The sequence below is a fragment of the Aptenodytes forsteri genome, unplaced genomic scaffold, assembly GCF_000699145.1.
Source record: "Aptenodytes forsteri isolate BGI_AS27 unplaced genomic scaffold, ASM69914v1 Scaffold54, whole genome shotgun sequence".
Classification (NCBI taxonomy): Eukaryota; Metazoa; Chordata; class Aves; order Sphenisciformes; family Spheniscidae; genus Aptenodytes; species Aptenodytes forsteri.
Window position 1 is genome coordinate 13,299,027 of NW_008796044.1, and position 19,553 is coordinate 13,318,579.

Below are 19,553 nucleotides of genomic sequence, written 5' to 3' on the forward strand. Positions count from 1 at the left end.
AGACATTTTTTCCCCTGAGAACATTACTACTGGAATTCTGACGTCTTAGTAGATGGTGGTTCTTACTTTTTTTAACTCACAAATTTTGTATTTGATGTACCAACATTTGAGTATTGTCCAAGTGTTTTATGACATCAGAAAACTGTTCCTGCACTGCTTGCAAGCTCTTATCCATAAGAACAGCATGGGAAATTTCCACTCACTGGATTTTACCTAGCGTTTTTAATGTATAATAGCACTATAATGAATATAATATGTGTGGAATTGCATCATTTTTCCATATGCTGTATAGTCTCAATTTGATGCATGAATGGTTGTTTTTCTGGCTGAATTGCAAAAAGAGAATCCATGCAGTACAACAGTCTAGTTTTCTCCTTGTATTTTGCTTATGTGCATCTGTGATCTACATTTTGAACTTAGGGGCACAGTTTGCCACTGATACATGTATCTGTAACTGATACAGTCCATTAGAGTGTTTCGTTAGATGCTGTAGCAAAGTAAATGTCTCATTAAAAAAATCTCATCTTATGAAACACATAGTCCGTATCCAGAAATGTCCTGATCTGAGAAGGAAAAATCCACATAAAAAATCTAGATTCTTTACAAAGCCAGTAAGTCACTTTGTCATGCAGTGTTCGACATCTGATTCATCTTGTATTCAGCTCTATTGAACGGAGAGCAAATCTGTTGGTGTGCTGCTTTTCTTGTCATGGGTGGGAAAACTCTAGTTTAACTGAAACTTTCCACTACTTGGTTTTACAGAAAGTATTTTTACTGTCTGTTCCCAACTGTAGTACTGCTCTTGCACAGATGGGATGGCAGGGTAAAACAAGAAATAATCAGCAACAGTTCATTCTGACAATGTTTATAAAATAAAGCTTTAGAAAAGGCTGTTCAAATGTTTGGATTTTATGGATGACACATGCATTCTTTGATGCTTGAGAGTTAAACCAAAAGCCATATTCAACAAAAATGTTTGTATTCCGATCTATTACTATGTGCCAAATTGATTTTGAAGAGGGAGAACTTTTGAATAGTGAACATTCTTTAGTAGCCTTCTTTATACTACTTTTTTTAATGTGTCTGTATGTATACACTAATGTTTGAAATTATTTTTCTATGTTGTATTCTTGTCTATTAAATAGGAAACTCCAGTTATGTTTTACTGTTGAACAAGCTATCCTATATTTTTGTTGGTTTTTTTAAAGTAACACTATAGCATTTATTCAAGAGGGAGGGGGTGAAAACACAAATTAAGTGTGAAAGTATACTGGGTGTGCTTATGTCAAGAGCTGCATCTCAGCAAATCTAAACCAACCCTGACAACCTTTTCTGACTTGGGGGCGGACAGACTTTTCATTACATTTTCCCTTGTTCCTGCATTTCACTTTACATTGTTAAGTAATCTTTCTTTATCACTAACCCTTGGGCTCAGCCAGGAAATATTGTTGTGCCATGCTTTTTTTCCACACCTCTTTCCACTTCTTCTTTGCTAGCCTTCTCCAGTCAGTAACTCTGTGGCTAACCTCCTTCTGCTTCACCTCCTGGTGCCAGTCATGGCTTAGAAGCCTCTTGCCTTCCGCCAGTGGTGTTTGAGGGAAATATTGGCATCGCTTTGACATAAGCCTTCTCCCACGAGTGATTTCCTCCCTTTCCTTTGTCAACAGAAGAATGGTTTATTATTGCCAGTTTTGGCCTCCTCAGTGCCCTTACACTCTGCTACATGATCATCAAAGCCACAGCTAGCTTGAATGCTAATGAGTAAGTAAATATTCAGATGTTTCTTTATATTTCTGTGGGTGTGTGTCATGGACAACATTGGGAACAAATACCAAGAGAATAGAGAAGGGGAAAAATGCAGTTTTCAAAGAATCAAATGCCTTTTCTGCTTTTCTCAAATGTAAGCCTCTCTGTTAACAGTAGGTTCCAGGGTAACATCTGAAGTCCCTCTTAATTTATATTTAGCTGGATTGTCTGAGGAAATCTCCTTGCTAAATGGAGACATGGAATGGGGAAAAAAGAGAATATTTATATTCAGTTTTTGATCAGTGGTCTAGGTAAACATTAGATTTCTACCATTAAATCCCCATGTTCAAAATTCGCCTGGCAGAGCCAAAAACTACTACCATCAGTTGCCTTTGACAGTTTTCACCTCCATCTTCGTAGTCAAATTTCGTATTAAAAAAAAAAAATCTGTATTCCTAGTTGGCACACTTTCAGCTAAGAAAAAAGGTATTTAAATAGAAAACTACCTTTTTGCTCTTAGGAGAGGGAGAGATGAAAGCAATGAATACACTACTGTTTCTTCTCTCAAGTGAAGAGAGCAGACCAGTCTTCTGACCTCTCATGTTAGTATGCTTAAGAATTGCAGTCAAAAGAGTGCTTAAAGATATCCACACTTCTTAATTTTTGTAGACACCCCCAATGCCTCCCTTCAGACAGGCTGGACAAGAAATGACTCTAGCACGTGACTTTCAATCTTTTTTTATAGTTCTGTGTGTGGGCAAGTATAAATTTGTTCTACAGATATATTAACTAGGTACATCTAGCTATTTTCATTTAGGTGTACGGAACATCTGGGCTCATGATATATATTTAATAATTTATTTATTTGGGAAGGGAAAGTGTCAACATCTTTCTTTGTCTCTGAACATCTTGACGCAGCTGAGTTTCTATTAATGTGTTGATCTCTCACCAAAGTGGGGTGAGATTCAAAGCCAGTCTCCTGTGCAGCCTGGAAATGTAGCTTTATAAACATAATTTCCTTTTTTTTTTTTTTGAGCTAAGAGAAAGAAGTGCTTTTTTTACTTGCTGTTTGGAAAGTATAAGGTGTCCTTCTCAATAAGATGGAAACATGTCTAACAGTCTCCAGTGTAAAATTCTAGACAGTCTCAAGCTAATCTTCAGGAGGGGCTATAAGAAGTTCTTAGAGGTTTTGGTCATCAGGGACCTTTGATTACCGCTAATTTGCAAATCTTCCTTTCCTCCTCTTTTCAGATGCTAATACAAAAAGGGCTTAATGAAGAATAGTTTTAGAATGTCAAATAGCCCTATCAAGTCTCCTGATTTTTTTTTTTTCCATTTGTCAAAATCTTGAAATTGCAACTATCAGTCAGCAACTTGGCAACATAGCTGTAGCTGAACACAGTTAATCTGCACTGAAAAATAGCTTGGGAAAGCATGGAGCAAGATGAGTTGTGAAACGGGAATGTCTGCATTTCTGGGCATTTCCACATCATTAGGAAGAAGACAAAGGAACTGTAGCCCATGTAGTATCATCCAGATGTGGGCACTGATAGCAGTTGCATTTCTGCCTTGCCTTGCAACTCTTCTTTTTGTTGTCTCTTGCTCAGTCGGATCCGGGTCTATTTTTACTGAAAGGGGAAGCTTCTTCACATTGGCAGAGAGTTAGGGCCTCCAGCAAAGTGTTTTCACAGTGATGTTCCCTTAGTACAAACAAAGGGCGTGCTGATGTAAGGAGAGCTCCTTTCCCCAGTGATAGGAATGAAAATGCAGGCATATACGAGCGTACACTTTGAGGCAGACTTAAGAAAACTAGCAACCACAGAAACCAGAGCTGTCAAAAATCACTTATTTAGGTAACTGAGGTACCTAGCTGTAGCCTTTAACCTCAACAGCTTTTCAACCGAATCCTTTGGGATCTAAGCAGCCTCCACAAGTGCTGCTAGGTTCAACTACTCATTTTAGACAGTTTAAAATGTGTATGTATGACACTAATTCTTAGATTTATTGTTTCATTGACACCTTATGTTCCCCAGTGCCAGACAAAGCATTTCCTGTGCTGAGTATCATGCCAAATACATGGCAGCTCCCTCTCACTGCGATTTCCATTAAATGTCATAACAGCATATCTGCTTTTTGTGCTGTTCTCCATATAAAAAGCAGTGCTGGCATACCCTACATTTGTTATGGTAGCATTTCAAGAGGAAGCTGAGGGGTTTTTCTTATCAGAAAACAACAGTAGCAAGAATGAGGCCACGTAATATGCTGATGCAAGTAAAACGTGCCAAATGTTCTGCATTAAAACTTGCCAAAAAACACGTCCTGATCCTTTTTGTTCTGTGTCCTTCCCGCAGCTTAAACATACTTATTTAGAGCAATAGTTCCAGAGTTGTGTGTATATATATGTTTGTGCATATGTATATATACACACATACACATTTTTAAATAGTTCCTGATAAGAGTAAACATTGTCTAAGTGATAAGAAAGTAAGGAACCAGCTGCTTTCTCTTGGTCTCATAACATTCATGCACTGTTACTATTAAATTATTTAGGTAGTGATTTAAAGGAACAGAAGAAGCACACTTTGCCTTGCTTCTTAGGGAAGGGTCAGAAATTACTGTATAACTGTGTTTTAAAGTCCAAAAAGCCCAGGTGTTGGATAGCACCACTTAGAGAAAGTTTTCAGTAGCGGATGGAGTTTCCTCAAAAGTTTAGAGGTTCTCAAACCTCTGGCTGTCCTGTCTGTTTTACTGGTCCTGTAAGAGCGATGTAAGGAATACAGACCTTTTCTAATGCTCTGGCCTTGTATAATTAGTCACTTCTCACTAACTTACTTTTACAGGATTTTTGGGTTTTTTAGTATTGGCAGTATTAACTTTAATATAAATATTTTGTTCCTTTTTTTTTCCTGCCCCACAGAGCAGAATGGTATTGAAGAAACGCTTTCCGGCCAATTGCCTTGGAGAGAGACACCTATTTTTATGCATCATTTATCGATCATGCAGCACAAGCAATTATTTAGTACATTCTATTTTTTCATAAAATTTGCTGATGCCAAAGCTTTGTATTAAGCAAAACGTGAAGAAATAAAAAATACTTTAATTATGAAATCTTACTCTGTGAGAATTTTATTTTTCTTGGACTTTCTGTGTTAGTACTTAAGTCGGACAGCCTTTTGTATATTTTATAAGGTGCTTTATTTCCTTTGAACGATTTCATCTTTGCAGATCTGTACTCTTCTCCTTTCGTTTTGGGACACATAAACTAACAAGTGGAAATCTCACGCAGTGCCATTCTTATGATGCCACCCAGCACTGGAATGACTAACAAGAGTATTATTAGCAATCGCTCCATACCAACTCGTTAAGGAAAAAAGCTGGGCCAAGCATTCTAGTGTATAATGGGCTTACCTTGGCTCCAGCTGAGAATTAATTTGAAATAAGAACATTTTCTCCAGTTCTCCTGTAACACTCCTGTGTCGCACTGGGAGGATTGCAGTATGATTTTTGTCTTCAGGTCAGGCATTGCTGAAGGTTTGCAACACTGTTTTCTCGACATACAAATCATAAATCTTTTCCGTCTTTTGCTGTCACCCCACCCTTCTTTCTGATAAAAGTGAAGCTACTCTAAACCACTTCTTCCTAATACCAAGTGAAAAGGTAGCGTTTTCCCCCACTGTCATCTGTGAAGCCTCCTTTCATATTAGTGACAGGGGTTAGTTTTTGTTCAAATTCAGACCATGACTGTTTTGTCGACATACAAATCATAAATCTTTTCCGTCTTTTGCTGTCACCCCACCCTTCTTTCTGATAAAAGTGAAGCTACTCTAAACCACTTCTTCCTAATACCAAGTGAAAAGGTAGCGTTTTCCCCCACTGTCATCTGTGAAGCCTCCTTTCATATTAGTGACAGGGGTTAGTTTTTGTTCAAATTCAGACCATGAAAGATTGATAATGGTCTTTACTGTAATGTAGAAACTCCATGCAAACATGTCCCTTCTTGCCATGGCTTTCTTACTGGTGAGGAGGCAGAGGGAAAACATCTCCCATCACTGTCCTCACTCAGGCTGTTTCACGCAAGTTTACTTATGCAAGTGGTGTATGAGTAGTTTCACAACAGTCAGTTAAAACATGTGGATCTGATTTGCAGCCAAATGCTAATTCTTCAGTTAATGAGATGGGTAGATGAAGGTAACAAATTGGTAAGGAAAATATAATTGATAGAAGTTAAAACCTGTTCTGCGTTTAGTTGTTTTTGTTGTTCTCGTATCAAGATGTAGACATTTGAAACTTAATGCTTTCTAATTTAATTAAATGAACAGAGAGAACCAATTTTACGTAAGATTTAATTTTTTTATGTACTGGGAAACAGAGGATTTAATTTAATTTTATTTTTATGTATAGGCACTTTTAGAATTCAGGAACACCGCCAGAGTTTACATTAAAGTAGTTTCTTAGTTCTTATCTGTCCAGCAGGCTTCAGCTGAGAAGGCAGCTTTTATAATAAGAAATGAAGTATGTGATAGCTTCAGTTCATTTAATAGAATTATTTTTCAGTGTGTCCTTGTGAAATTTTGAAAGAAACATGAAAACAATCAATAGAGCAGTAAGTGCATTTTGAAGGACTGGAAAACCCCATTGGACTTACTCATGAAGAGAAAAAAAAACTTATACTGTGTCTGAGGACTATCTCCTTGTAAAATACACTGTTTGTTAACTGAGCGTTGTTGCCAAAAATGGAAGAATGTGGTTAGAGCGTGATTTAGGGTACAGGCTATGAAACAAAAGGGTGACACTTTTTTTTCACCCATCTCTCAACAGCAGTAGTAAAATTGGTAAGTTTGTGCTTGTCTCCTGAAACAAAAATGCTTAAGTGCTTTTTAACGCTATCAGGAGGGATGTGGAGGGACAGCCTGAACAGCGTGGTGACCCAGATGTAGAAGGCACCACAAACAGTTCCAGTTCGTGTTTCTTCTACAGAACAGCAGCAGAAGGAGAAGTTGAGAGGATATTGGAAACAAAATGGTTGACAGGGCTTCTAGTGCATTTCCCTCCATAGAGGATTTAAATAATCCAGGGCCGTCTTTTAATCTTTCATTTGAGCCTCTAACAATTGTCTCAGTAAAGTGTTAATAAGAGTACAGACACTATCTGCTAGGTTAATTACAGGTCAGGCTAGCAACCTAAGTTTATCCTGTTAATGAAATATATATATTGAAAGACGGACTCCGCACCATCCCAGAAACTCAATTTTTTGACTCTGGATAGGCACAAGAAGGAAATTCCCAAAGTTTCTGTTGCCTGCCATGCTTTTAGATATCCACACATAAAAGATGAGTGATGTTACTCGCATATGCATAATCATAACAGTGAAAGGAAAGGAGAAGAGCTGGTCCCTCTTTCCAGATGTTGCAAAGATGGCAGGACTGGGCTGACAGAAGGGTATAATAGGGTATAGTTCAAGAGGGAGTAGCAGTGCCTTGCTAAACAGCTGGCTTCGAGGAAAGGATGCTTTATGAAATAATCCTGCTCTGTTGTTTCTTAACCAAGAGGGTGTCTAAAACATTGTCTGAGGGAGGGAGTGCTCAGATCGGATTTCCACATTAAGTGCCAGAGGAGCTGTGGAGGGATTGCAGCTTGTGGCAGAAGATGGCTATGATTAATGGCTGAGGGCATTAAAATACTTTCAGATGAAAAGGGAACACCAGGTGATACTCCTGCAATCTGCAATGCTACAGCAATGCCATGTCTCTTGAATTTTTGGCCTTGTTGTGGCCAAAAGTGTTGTGCTCACTTCTGTAGCATCCTATGTAGCTATAAAGATCAATTCCAGGGTAGTATGTTTATTTTCAGACACAATTCAAGTTATCTGAAAAGTTCTTTAAGTATATAATGAAGAATAGTGGCAGAAAGCACTGAAGAATTCATTTTCATATATTAAAACCGAATGCAGACTTCCCATTTGTTTTCCATATCTAAGGGATAAATCTGGATCTTTCTTGGTAAGTGCAAAATAGGAAGAACAGATTCATAAGCGGAACTTGGAACTGTGGATGTTTCTACTTGTCCTTGAACTATATTTATTCAGTAAATTTGTCAACTGGACTGATGCCACATTTTTAAACAAACATAATGCAGAAAACTGCTAAAGATGAGCGTAGCTGGGTCACTGTGCCCTGCTGACTGTTTCTCTAGCTGTAAGTTGTGGGCAAGGATACTGACCTGGTTATTAGAGCACGTGAGGATCGAGCGTTGAGAAGCACTGAGCAGCAGCTGGATTTTCAGCACTGGGCAGGCTGCGCTCAGTGGTAGAGGAGAGAGACATTTAGGAAAAGAATGAATGATGTGTCCCAAAAGTGATATGAAAGCCAAGAGATTTGTATCTGTATGGAAACATGCAGCCTCCCTGGAAGTGGGTGGCTTAAATTTCTTTTGCCAAGAAGCAAGCAAACATCACAGTAAAGAATTTTAGAGGTGTTGGATATACAGTGCCTTTTTCCAGATTAATTGAAAATATTTGTTGTCAGATGACCTGTCTGCCTGTTGATTAAATCTCTCCCTTGAATCTGCTAGAGTGGAAGTCTGGGCGCACACAGAGGAAATGACGGCCGGGGCTGTCTGCTTCCTAATCCCTTGTTTGATTTTTGTGTAATAAAAATAAAAGCAACACCGAGCTTTTAGAATCCCCTTTGTTTTGTTTCAGCATCGGCTGTTCAGTATGTAACATTTCAGCGGGTGGAGGAAAGGGAGATGAAACATCCACTATCCATGGCTTATTTCAACTGCAAGCTGAGACTCAGTCATCAAAAATTAAATGATCCTGGGAATGAACCTCCACTATCCATGGCTTATTTCAACTGCAAGCTGAGACTCAGTCATCAAAAATTAAATGATCCTGACCCATAACACATTTCAAGAAGAATCCTGAAATCAGTTTTATCTGGTATAATTTCAAAGTAGGTTCAGGTTTTTTGTTTGAAGACAGACTGATCAGCTGCAAGTCATAGTTCCAAGCTTATGTTCCCTCAAAAACTCAACCTTTTTTAATTTTTTTAATTTTTTTTTTATTTTAAGCATTGCCCAGTTTTAGAAACCTGTAAATTTGGGAGAGCTTTCAGATCTAGAAAGTGGGTGTTCATCATCCCCTACTGACTTGCTTCTGCAAAGTGTATTCCAATACAGTACACTTCTTCCAAATACCTGGATATATGCTCCTGGCAGAATGAGCAATTCACCCCTATGCAATGTAACTACTAATTTCACTTGTTTCAGTTAACTACACAATCAAAAATAAATTAATTTGCTTATGAGAACTTCCCCTTCTCAGTGCAAATGGTGGAGTGAGCGTGTGTACTGGCTTTCGGTGATAAAAGAGAGGTTTAGAGGGGGTTTAGGAAACCGGCAGCAGATAGGTTGGCCAGCTGCAGTTTGCTGCTGTTCTTAACAAGGGTTTGACCTGGGCACATAATTGCTGTGCGGCCCAGGCCAGAGTTTGCTGCAAATCGGGATGGCAGCTTGCTGTCCCAGCTTGCAAAATGAGTTTGCGTGGAGCCCGTCTACAGTGTCCCTGACTCTTCCATCCAGTGCTGGTATGAGGCCTCTGCTTTGATAAGTGCAAAATTCATCTTTGTTTTTGCTCTTTCAACAATTCTACGCATTTGATTGTAACTCTAGCTTTTTCTTTTTAATCCTAACAAGGAATTCTTTTTTTTTTTCTTTTCTGACTCTCTGTCTTTTGGGTGAGTGGGGAAGAAGAAAAGGTATTTTGGACAGTAGCAGCTGAATTATTCTTCCTTCATATCTTTTGTAAGCTCTATTTCAGAAGGTCGTAGGCTGGACTCAAAATTTGGCAAAGAAAGGAGGATTTAAGCACCTAAATTCTGCCAGGGCTAAAACTGCAATCCCCCAAGTGTCTTGCTCCACTGATGCCTGAAACTGGAGGCACCTTGGTTTGCTGAGTGCCTTCCTGATGAACTTGGAGGCTTTTCAGTTGCGTCCAATTTGGCTCATGTGGCTGCCTGGTGTATTGTAATCTAAGCAGCCTTGCTCCCAGCTAATCCCCCCTGGGATCGAGAAACCGAGTAATGAAATGTTTTGGCCAAGGGCCTGATCTGATAGATGCTTTCAGAGAGAACCGTTTATACAGCAGTAGGGCTGGGCTCCTTGCAAAACACATCTGTGGGTTTGGAGAGCCACGGGAACAGCAGGCCGCCGAGGAAAAAAAATGAACTTCCATTCCCTACTCTATCGACAGCCACTTGGTACTTGTTTTGGGTATCACCAGTGTTGGAGAAGAGGGTTGGGTCTCCTTTGGTTCTGTGTAAGGAAATACGTAGGTGCCTATTTCTAGAAGGTGACTCCGGGTGGATGGAAGTTGCTGAGCTCTGGAGGAGGTCAGGCTTTCAGCAGCATCGGTTGGACGATCCTTGGTGACCTCCTTGCTCAGCCTGCTCGTTCCTTTCGACCCCGTGCCGGAGCACTTTGTGCTGGTGCACGGCATAGGGAACTGGGCGCCTACCAAAGGTTGGGTTTCTCGAGGAAGCACATGCCTGATTTGCAAGGCTGTAAATGAACAGCAAGCACCGAGTACGAAACTCCGGCCTGCCCCAGCCTTGCTCAGACTTGACCTGTTCTGAAAGAACCATTTGAGGTGGGATTGTTCATGCATATGGAAAGCAGTTGCTATGAACTGGCAGGGGAGCACACGAACAGAGGTGAACTATTTCATATGGCTATTACTGGTTTGCGTTAAAGGGTGGCTATTTTTTCCATGCATACTGTGTTTGTGGTCGGCACCTGTGTACGAGGATGCTTTACTCAGTTCTTACGTTGTTCACGTGTGTTTCTAATGAGGTTTTGTTCTACCTCTTGTAGGCAGTCACTTCTTTCATCGTAACTCTCTGTCCCCTCGAAGCCTGGTCTACGAGAGCGAGTTCTCAACCATCGAGCCTGCCTTGGACATGTATGATGAGAACAAAACCTGAAAGGAATCCATGCTCCTTCCTGGCCCTTTTTCCGTTTTTTTCATTTCTCATTCCTATTGTTGTGTACTCTTTCCATGGATCTCCTTTGTCTGAAGAAGAGCTGCTTTTTCCAGAACACGAACCCGCCTTCTCGATTGCAAAGACGAAGACCAGCTGTGGTGGTTTCTGAGGGTGGCATCTTTGAGCTGACAAAGAGTTGCGCGCAAGCAAGATTGTCTGATGGAAATTGCTGAGTAACAGCATGGGGAGCTGTGTCGGTCCAGCCGCGGCGATGCAGAAGAGGTTTTACGGTGGTCCTAGGAGTTTGTGTTGTACTGCAAATGCGTCTCTTACACAGGCATCTGCTGTTTCCATTTTTTTAATTGTCCAGACGGTTGGGCAATGGCAGAAAGGGAACTGGTTGCAGAGGAGATGGCCAGTGACTGGTAAAAGCACTCGTATATCTTGGTCAATCCATAACCTTACTTGTGAAAGGGACCTTTCTAAGTGCATTGAGTTTCCTACAACCCAAGTAACCCCGGACAATAGCCAGCCAGTCTGATGTTGAAGCTGCAGAGAGGACCTGCATTTGCAGAAAGATTTCAAGGAACTTGATGCTTGGTTTTTTCTCCAATTCAATTGAAGCAGGAGAAAAATGGCCTACACAGAACATACTTTTGGTCCTTCCGTGTGCTCCAGTCAAGTGAGTCTCTTTCTATAGAGAGGACATTCACAGAACCAGCACTTGATCTACCTGAAAACCATTAGACTTTTTGAAATATGCAGGAATCTAATTAGCTTTCTTTCTCACTTAACTTTTTTTTGGGGGGAGGGAGGGATTAAAAAATCCACCGAATTTTTCACTGAGGTTTTTTAAAAGCCAGCATGTTGGCATACACAGAGAAGAAGAGAGGTAAGCTTCTTATCCCGTTCTCCCGTTGAGATCTGCAACAGTTAAATAACAAACACGTTCTCTAAGCCGTGCCCTTTCCCACTGACATCAATAACGGGAATGCAGAAAGCAGAAGAAGAAAGGAAAGCAGCAACCGCTTTGACACTCCGCAGGAAAAATCAATTTTTACTGGCGTGTGACAAAAGCGGTGGGGAAATGAGAATTGTTTGCAAGCTTCTGAAAGAGTAATGGAGAAATGGAGAGCAAGAGAGGAACCTCTGGAGTTAAGTCGTCCGCAGCGTTCATCAAATGAGCAGACGTGGAGGAGCGAGTGCTTCTGCTCCACCTTTTCCTAACGGACAATGCATATTCATTTAATGAATGTTCGGATTTTTCTCCATTGCAGTCTTAAGTTACTGTAGGTGTAGAAATGCATTTGTGTCCTTGTAATGTGAAACAAAGCTCCACCCTCTGTATAGGAATCTTGAGAAATCAGTTAAGCCAAAAAGAAAGGTAAGACATACCCTGCCACGCTTTAATTTCATCCGCTTTTGCCACAAGCGGGGGAACTTCCCCTCTATTCTGTTTTTTAATTGTACAGCAGTCTGCTTGACATATATCCTTACCTGAAGTGTAGTTCAGCTGTGTCTTTAACGCGGATGTTTAAGAGAAAAACACAGCTCTGTAAAATGAGGAAATGATCCTCTTTGCTGAGCGTGCTTTGACTTTTGTTGCTGTGTGTCAGCTTTATTTAATCTGATAATTCCAGAGTGGGTGGTGTGAAGTGTAAGGAGGTTCTTCTCATAATACCCACATTTATATTTACCAAATGCACTTCTATTGTCATTCAGCTTACTCTAGAAATACACTTAAACCCCGGACTTTTGAGCACAATTTTAACACCCACTTTCTCCTACAAAGCAGAAATGAAGGTCGCAGAAAATGCGAGCCGGTGGCTTGAGCGGGTCGTGGTCAGCATCCTTCCTCTCCTTGTGGATGTGCAAAGGGGGGCAGCTCCCAACAGCACCGGCGAGCCCGGGCAGAGCTCCCAAACCCAGCCTGGCTGAGCTGCGCTCAGGCCTGTACAGGGCTCGGGGGTGGCAGAAGGGCTGATTGAGCAACCCCTGTTTTCGTAATTACATCTGCGAGATCACAGCAGGCAGACATGTGAGAGCGGGGAACTTCCGAAAACAAACGCCCGAGAGAAAAATCACCATCTCTCAAGGATGTTACAGGGCTTGTTTTTATCCGTGGTGGGCAGTCAGGTTACAATAAACCGACAAACACCTGGGTGTTTGTGGTTAAATACAAAAACGTCTGGGTGTTTCCAACAAGCACGCGACAGCCTACCCTGCGCTGCAAGCCCCAGCCACCGGCACCACGGCGAAAGCGCGAGCTCGGTGCAGAGCCCTGCCAGCGCGGTTTTGGGTAGGGGAGCCCGTTGTAGCACTGTGTGGGGCGCGGATGCTCCGAGCAAATCCTTCTTGTAGGGGCTGCCTCAGCCCGATGCAGGGATTTGCCCCAAGGCCACTGGGAACATCACTGGGGCACGGTTTCGGCACGAAAACAAAACTGACGCTTTCTCAGCTCCAGCTGAGACCGTTTGCACCAGCTGTGTACCAGAGTATACAGAAAAGCTCGAAAATGAATGGAAATTAAAAGAAACATTAGAAAGTACAAAGTCCCCAAAGACAAAATAATAAATAATGTCACTTATCTTTTGTTAAATCTCCTTATTTCTAACCTAACATCTTGGTTTCAATGGCGGGGAGGGAAGGTTTGCCTCTGATTGTGGAGATCAGGGTCTGACATAGTGATTTAAAAATGGATTCATGCTGTAGCATCTTGGATAAGGGAGCTGACAATTATAATTGATGTCCTGGATTTGGAAAATCTTGCAACACTGGAAAAATTAAGAGCTAGTTCAAACAATTGATCCTTACTTGCGTGCCGGGACGTGCCGTAGCAGGCGTTCTTCTACTTAGTCATATTTAGGATGGGGAGGAGGCAGCACAGCAACATGGGTGATTTTTATGGGCTGTGCTGGTAAGTTTGAGGTTTTCCTTTTAATGTTAATCAGTATATAAAAAAGCTTGATAAGCATCGTTGTTCTTGTTCTGCTGCAGTGGTGCTGTGTATGGTTGAGTCATTTCATAGAAGTAAAATATACTGCAATCTACCAAGAACTGAAAGTGCCAGTAACTTGGAAAATAATTTTTAAGGTTAAAAAAAAAGTGCTTTTTAACAGAAAACATTAATTTTATGACTTCTACATCTAAAAAAAGCTTTTATCTCCAAGTGTTTCCCTAAACTATTTAAACCCTAGTAGTCCACCTTCTCTTTCCCCACCCCAAATCTCCTGTTCTATGAAAGTTTTGCATGTTCCCATAAGACATTTGTAAAATCAAGGTTTGCTTGTGTTCTTAGAGGATAATTGCCAGTAAAAAAAACAGACTGTAAGTGTGCTTTTTACCTATAATACTAACATTAAGTATTAAATTTGAAGCATGTTAAAATTTACTTAACGACACTCACGATTACTCCCTCCAGTGAACTCATGTGTTGGTATCTGTTTGCACTGTCCCCTCGCTGCTAGGATGCTTGCCTTGGCACCTGAGGATGCTATAGGAATAGCCAGATATCCTACATAAGCCAAAGAAAGACCAAAAATGGTTAATTAAATGTGTTTAGGACTATATTATGAGACTTTTACACATCTTCTGTTTTCTTTAAACACGGTCATGTAAAACAGTGCAAAGGCTTGGGAGAACCAAGAGCTTTACCAGCTACTGAAAAGCAGAGGGAGGTCTGCAGGAGGCGAGGGACTTGCTGAGGCTCCGGGACTCATTTAGTCCAATTTAGGTTTGAGATAATGCCACAGTCATAGGTCATGAGCTGAAGGATGAAGGCACCAGGGCTGAGCTGAAGTTCAGGCAGCTCTGCAGCCTAATTACTGGGGAGTGAGTTGACTTAATTGTTAAAAATACGTATTTTTTTGCTTAGCTAATAGTCATCTGGTTTTTACAACAAAGAAAGTAGCACGGCACTGCACACGCCAAGGCATGGCGGGGCAAACACGAGAGCCGCAGGGCTGCTGCCGGCCCTGTGGGGTGGGGAGAGAAGGGCAGGAGGGCTCAGGGCAGGGACCCCAGGAAACACCTTGAACTTCACAGGCGAAGCTTTTGCTCCTTTTTCACCCCGTGTTACACATCCATATGTGACCTAATTTTCCAAGCTGAGCCGGGCAGAAGTGTGCGTGATGTGCTGTGACAGCTTGCATATGTGTTGTTATATTTAAAGATACCTTCACTTTTTTCCCTTCCTTGCTAGACTTGCTGCACTGCAGGGTACTGCCTTAAGGGCAGCCTGTGCTCCGGCACGCTGGGTGGAAACCGCCGCGTAGGGGAGGGGGTGAGAGAGGGAAAGATGCTCCAGATTGGGGGGAAATCAGGAGAAAGGTAGACTGTACTTTTGCAGGTTGGTGCTTATTTCTACTTTGTTTCCAATGTCTTTGAAATAATCAAGAGAAAAGGTGGTACACCCCCACACCCCTTCCTTGTGGGATGCAGTGATGAGAGCGGGGCTCTGGATGGGATTTTGCTCCCGGCGTGGGGCCGTGGTGCTGCGTAACCCCCGATCGGTGATGTCCTGACCTGTTGGCCAAAACTCTGACCTCGCAGGGGCCCACCAGGTTTCCCTGGTGCTTGTGAAGTGCTTTGGGGGGGGGGAAAGACGCTTGCATGAGCCTTTGCAAAGCAGCGCTAATTGACACCTTTTCATCTATGTCAGTTGTTTGATCCTTTCATTCACCTACTCTTTTTAAAAGCCTGTAACGTCTTATGAGGAGCGGCTGAGGGAACTGGGGTTGTTTAGCCTGGAGAAAAGGAGGCTGAGGGGAGACCTCATCGCTCTCTACAACTACCTGAAAGGAGGTTGTAGCGAGGTGGGTGTCGGTCCCTTCTCCCAAGTAACAAGCGATAGGACAAGAGGAAATGGCCTCAAGTTGCACCAGGGGAGGTTTAGATTGGATGTGAGGAAAAATTTCTTTACTGAAAGAGTGGTGAAACATTGGAAGAGGCTGCCCAGGGAAGTGGTTGAGTCCCCATCCCGGGAAGTATTTAAAAGACGAGTAGATGAGGCACTTAGGGACACGGTTTAGTGGGCATGGTGGTGTTGGGTTGACGGTTGGACTCGATGATCTTAGAGGTCTTTTCCAACCTCAATGATTCTATGATTCTATGATTCTAACATATTTCTATCACAGGATTAATGTTTTTAATGCAAATTAATCCATGACAACAAAATATAAAGTTTTGCTCGATGATCTTAGAGGTCTTTTCCAACCTCAATGATTCTATGATTCTATGATTCAAACATTCTTGATTATCCCCAGTTAATCTCTGCCCTTCCACCCCCCCACCCCCCCCATTACTACTGGTTTCCTTCTCCTCCCAAGAGCCGGGTGAAGGTCCCCGTTGCACAGGCACTGCCGCCCGCCCGGCCCCCAGCATCTTCCCCATCACCGTGCTGTCACCGTGCTGGCCAGCCCCTCAAAGGGGATTCATCGCTTCAAACCATCATCACGGTCCGTGGGAGCACGGAGGTTCCTGGTGGGTCATTCTTGGCCAAAGCAGGCTGCGTGGGACGTGGGCTGTTGTTGTGGGATGCTCATTCTGTGAATCCCTGCATGGAGCAATCCTTTCGCTCCTCAGCCTGCTAGCCTCATGGAGGTGCCCAGGTGAACAGAGATGGATGCGTAGGTTGTGCAGTAACATCTGAATGTTTATTCTTTTTATGGAGATAATGTCCTGGGTCTCTGGGTGTGGGGGCCCTGTGGTATAAGGTGTTGCCCAAAAATTAGTCCCTTCCCTAAAGAGTTAATAATTAAGTATTAATATTCCTGCAAAGTAAGAAGTACACAGGGTTTTGTTGGAAGTTGGAGCTATTTAGAGTGATCTCATTGCAAGGCTGAGGCTTGTGTCATACAGCTGGGACTGGGGTTTCACAGCCCAAAAATCCACTAAGGTGCTGGACACACACATGGAGGCTCCCTAGCTCCTGCCGGGCATGGGCTATTCCCTTCTCCGCTTGCATCCACCCACAGCTCACTGTGGCTGAGCCCCTCAGGAGCAAGAAGCTTTTTAATCTTTGCCCTGAGCTCAGCTGTGTGTGTTTGCTGCATCGTTTGCCTTTTTTTACTGCTTCCCACGTGCTCCGAGGCTTGCCTTTGCTTGGCTCTGACTTGGTCTTCAGCTGCCCGAACTCCTCAGGAGGCAAGAGCCGTTAATTCCCAGCAGAGCAGCTCTGCTGGGTTGTGGTAATGGCATCGGATCGCTAGATTTGCTCTCGATCTACCATGCCCGTGTCTGTAACACCCTCTGGCTGTCTCAGGCAGTAAAGGCTTTATCTGCCTGCAGCCTTTGTATGTACCTGGGCTGCACTACTGGGATCTTGCAGAAAACAGCTCAGCAGCCCTCCCATGCTCCAGCACAGGAAAGTCTGGGCTTGAAAATAAAGTTGATGCTCTTTGCTGCTCTCAAGCCAGGAAAGTTTAATAGGGCATTTGGGGCCGTTAAAGCAAAGCTCCTGTTTGCAGATTCGTGCAGTTCCTGCATCGCAGCCAGCAAGGCAGCGTCCCAGCCGGTTGCCTGACTGGGCTTGCTTTGTGCTTGCACTGGAAGGTGCTAGATGAAAAAAAGCCTTCTCGGTTGCCACCACATCAGCAGGTAGACTTTTTCCACCCTGTATGTCTAGACTTAACTCTCAGCGCTGGTAAGATCGGTCGCACTAGTCCTATAAAGAGGAATAACCTTTCTGAGCAAACGGAGTGATAGCATCGCTCTTCTGCTTATCCAGTCAGCACTGCTGTGGTTTGCAAGTAGATGTTAAATACTAAAAGCTTCTCTGTACGACCGTGCCTATTCGGAATCACCTGCTCAAGGCCATGGCTAACTATGCACAGAATCCACCGAAACAGGATCATTTTATCCCAGCAGAGAGGGGACACCCCAGCCTTTGGGTTTGGGAGACTGCAGCGAACAACAAAAAAAAAAACAATTTGCGTGCGTGTAAAATGAGAAGCCTCCTCCAATTTGCGTGCGTGTAAAATGAGAAGCCTGTTTCAACTGGCTTGCTGCAAGGTGGACCACACCGGTGTGACCATGTAATCTAAAAACGCCAGCAGCTACCAGGGGTCTGGCTGAGCAACAGGGACGCTGCGGGGACGCAGGCGCGGCGGGCGGTGCGGTGCCCTCCCGACAATCAGATCTTACCAGCCCTTGTGAAATTGTAGCTTGACAGCAGCAGAACTTCTTGACATGTTTTGATGTAAGTATAACACTGTATCGTAGTTATGTGGTATATGCCAATATGTTTATAGTGTATACCGATTAGTTAGGGTTTGCTAATGTACTACATTTCAATAAAAAGCAATTTAAAAATACAGAGTTTGTGAGCTTGGTGTCTCTCAAAACGCAGGAGGATGAGAGCATTGCCCAGTGACTCCAGTCCTTCCAGTATATCTTACATACATACCTTATAGGACAGTGTGGAACAACATTGTCAAAAGATCCATTTTCAGAGAGGATTTTTCCCACTCTGCAGAAAATGTTGTTTTATTTTGCTATACTAGTGCCTACAAATCTCAGGCCACTAAAGACCACATGGTTTAAAGTGGCTTATGAATATACAGGAGACACTAATCTACGTTCCCACAGCGTTTGCCACCTGAAAGAGGGCACATAGCGAGCAGGAGCAGAGAAGATAGTAACACAGAGAAGGATCCTTCAGCATCTTCCCCCAGTGCTCAAACCCTTCCCGCAGCACATCCAGCCTTCAGAAACCACCGTGCTGCTCCCAAACAGAGCCATGCCATAAGGATGAAGGCAGAGCCTTGGAAGCTCAGCCAGCTAATAAATGTTTATATTACGGTAGTGTACAAAGGCTCCAACTGGGATTAGGGCGCCGCGCTAACACAGAAGATAGATCACCCCAGGGCTAAAGGATTTATAGCCTAAAGAAAACACGGCATTCCCGCCTCCCTGGGAGCTGGGCAATAAGCACGGAGATGGTAGATGTCAACGTTTTCTGCTGTTGTAACACTTTCAGAGTTTGCAGGTAGACTCTCTAATGGTTATTAAAACAAGAATAGTGGTTCACTAAATTACTGGGAAGCTGCTCCACAGCCAAGAGACGAGAAGGACCCACATCTCCTGCTCTCCTGTTAGCTGCAGAGACCATCCACAGATGTAATCGCCAGCCCTGTGTGGGCTCCAGAGCTGCAAAACAAGGACCAAAACAGAGCTGTTTGCCAGGGGGGGATGCTGGGGCCCCTCTCCCAGCAGGACACGGGCTGGCTCACCGAGGCTGGTGGTGCCTGGCAATGCATGTGCTTTGCAGCAAAAAGGGTAAATGAATTCCCGTCTCCCCAAAGGGGAGGTGAAAGCACTGCCAGCCCGGGCAGCAGAGCTGGACGTGTCCCTGCTGCGCAGGGGGCTGGGGGCTGCAAGTGAGGGCAGCGGTGCGGGCAGCAGTTTGGAGAGGAGGCTGTGGCCCCCTGCAAAGCTGCATTGGGAGCTCCCTGCCAATAAATTACAGCGTGTACAATGGGGAGCATTTAAATAGTCCATCTTAGTTAATGGCAGCTTCAATGGGTCCCAAGGGGTTGCACAGGAAGATTTCTCATCTGCCTGATTTTTTACTATATAAGCGCATTGCTCTCGTCAAATTTGAGCCGCCCTGACAAAGGTCTTTTCAGCAGAGGCTGAAGGCCCAGCAAATGCCTTCTGCAGCACCCCAGCCACCGAGAGCCAGGGGAGGGGACCCACTCTGCAGAGCCCGGCGGTGAACCCCAGCTGCCCGCTGAGGACGGTACCGGGAGGTGGCACTGGCCGCACTCCGGGGAGCGGGGCTCGAACCCTCGACCTCGCCGCTGGGGAGCGGCGGCCCTCGCTCCC

The 19,553-nt window shown here is 43.4% G+C and overlaps 1 protein-coding gene across 1 annotated transcript in view; it reads left to right on the forward strand.

Annotated features, from left to right (window-relative positions):
- RNF130 (ring finger protein 130) overlaps positions 1–10,723 on the forward strand; it is a gene marked incomplete at its 5' end in the record, with an annotated part of 48,530 nt that extends 37,807 nt beyond the window's left edge. Inside the window, 2 exons of the mRNA XM_009286059.2 lie at positions 1,668–1,761; positions 10,618–10,723. Coding sequence (XP_009284334.1) covers positions 1,668–1,761; positions 10,618–10,639 — 116 coding nt within the window. The remainder of the gene's footprint in view (positions 1–1,667; positions 1,762–10,617) is intronic.
- Between the last annotated feature and the right edge of the window lie 8,830 nt (positions 10,724–19,553).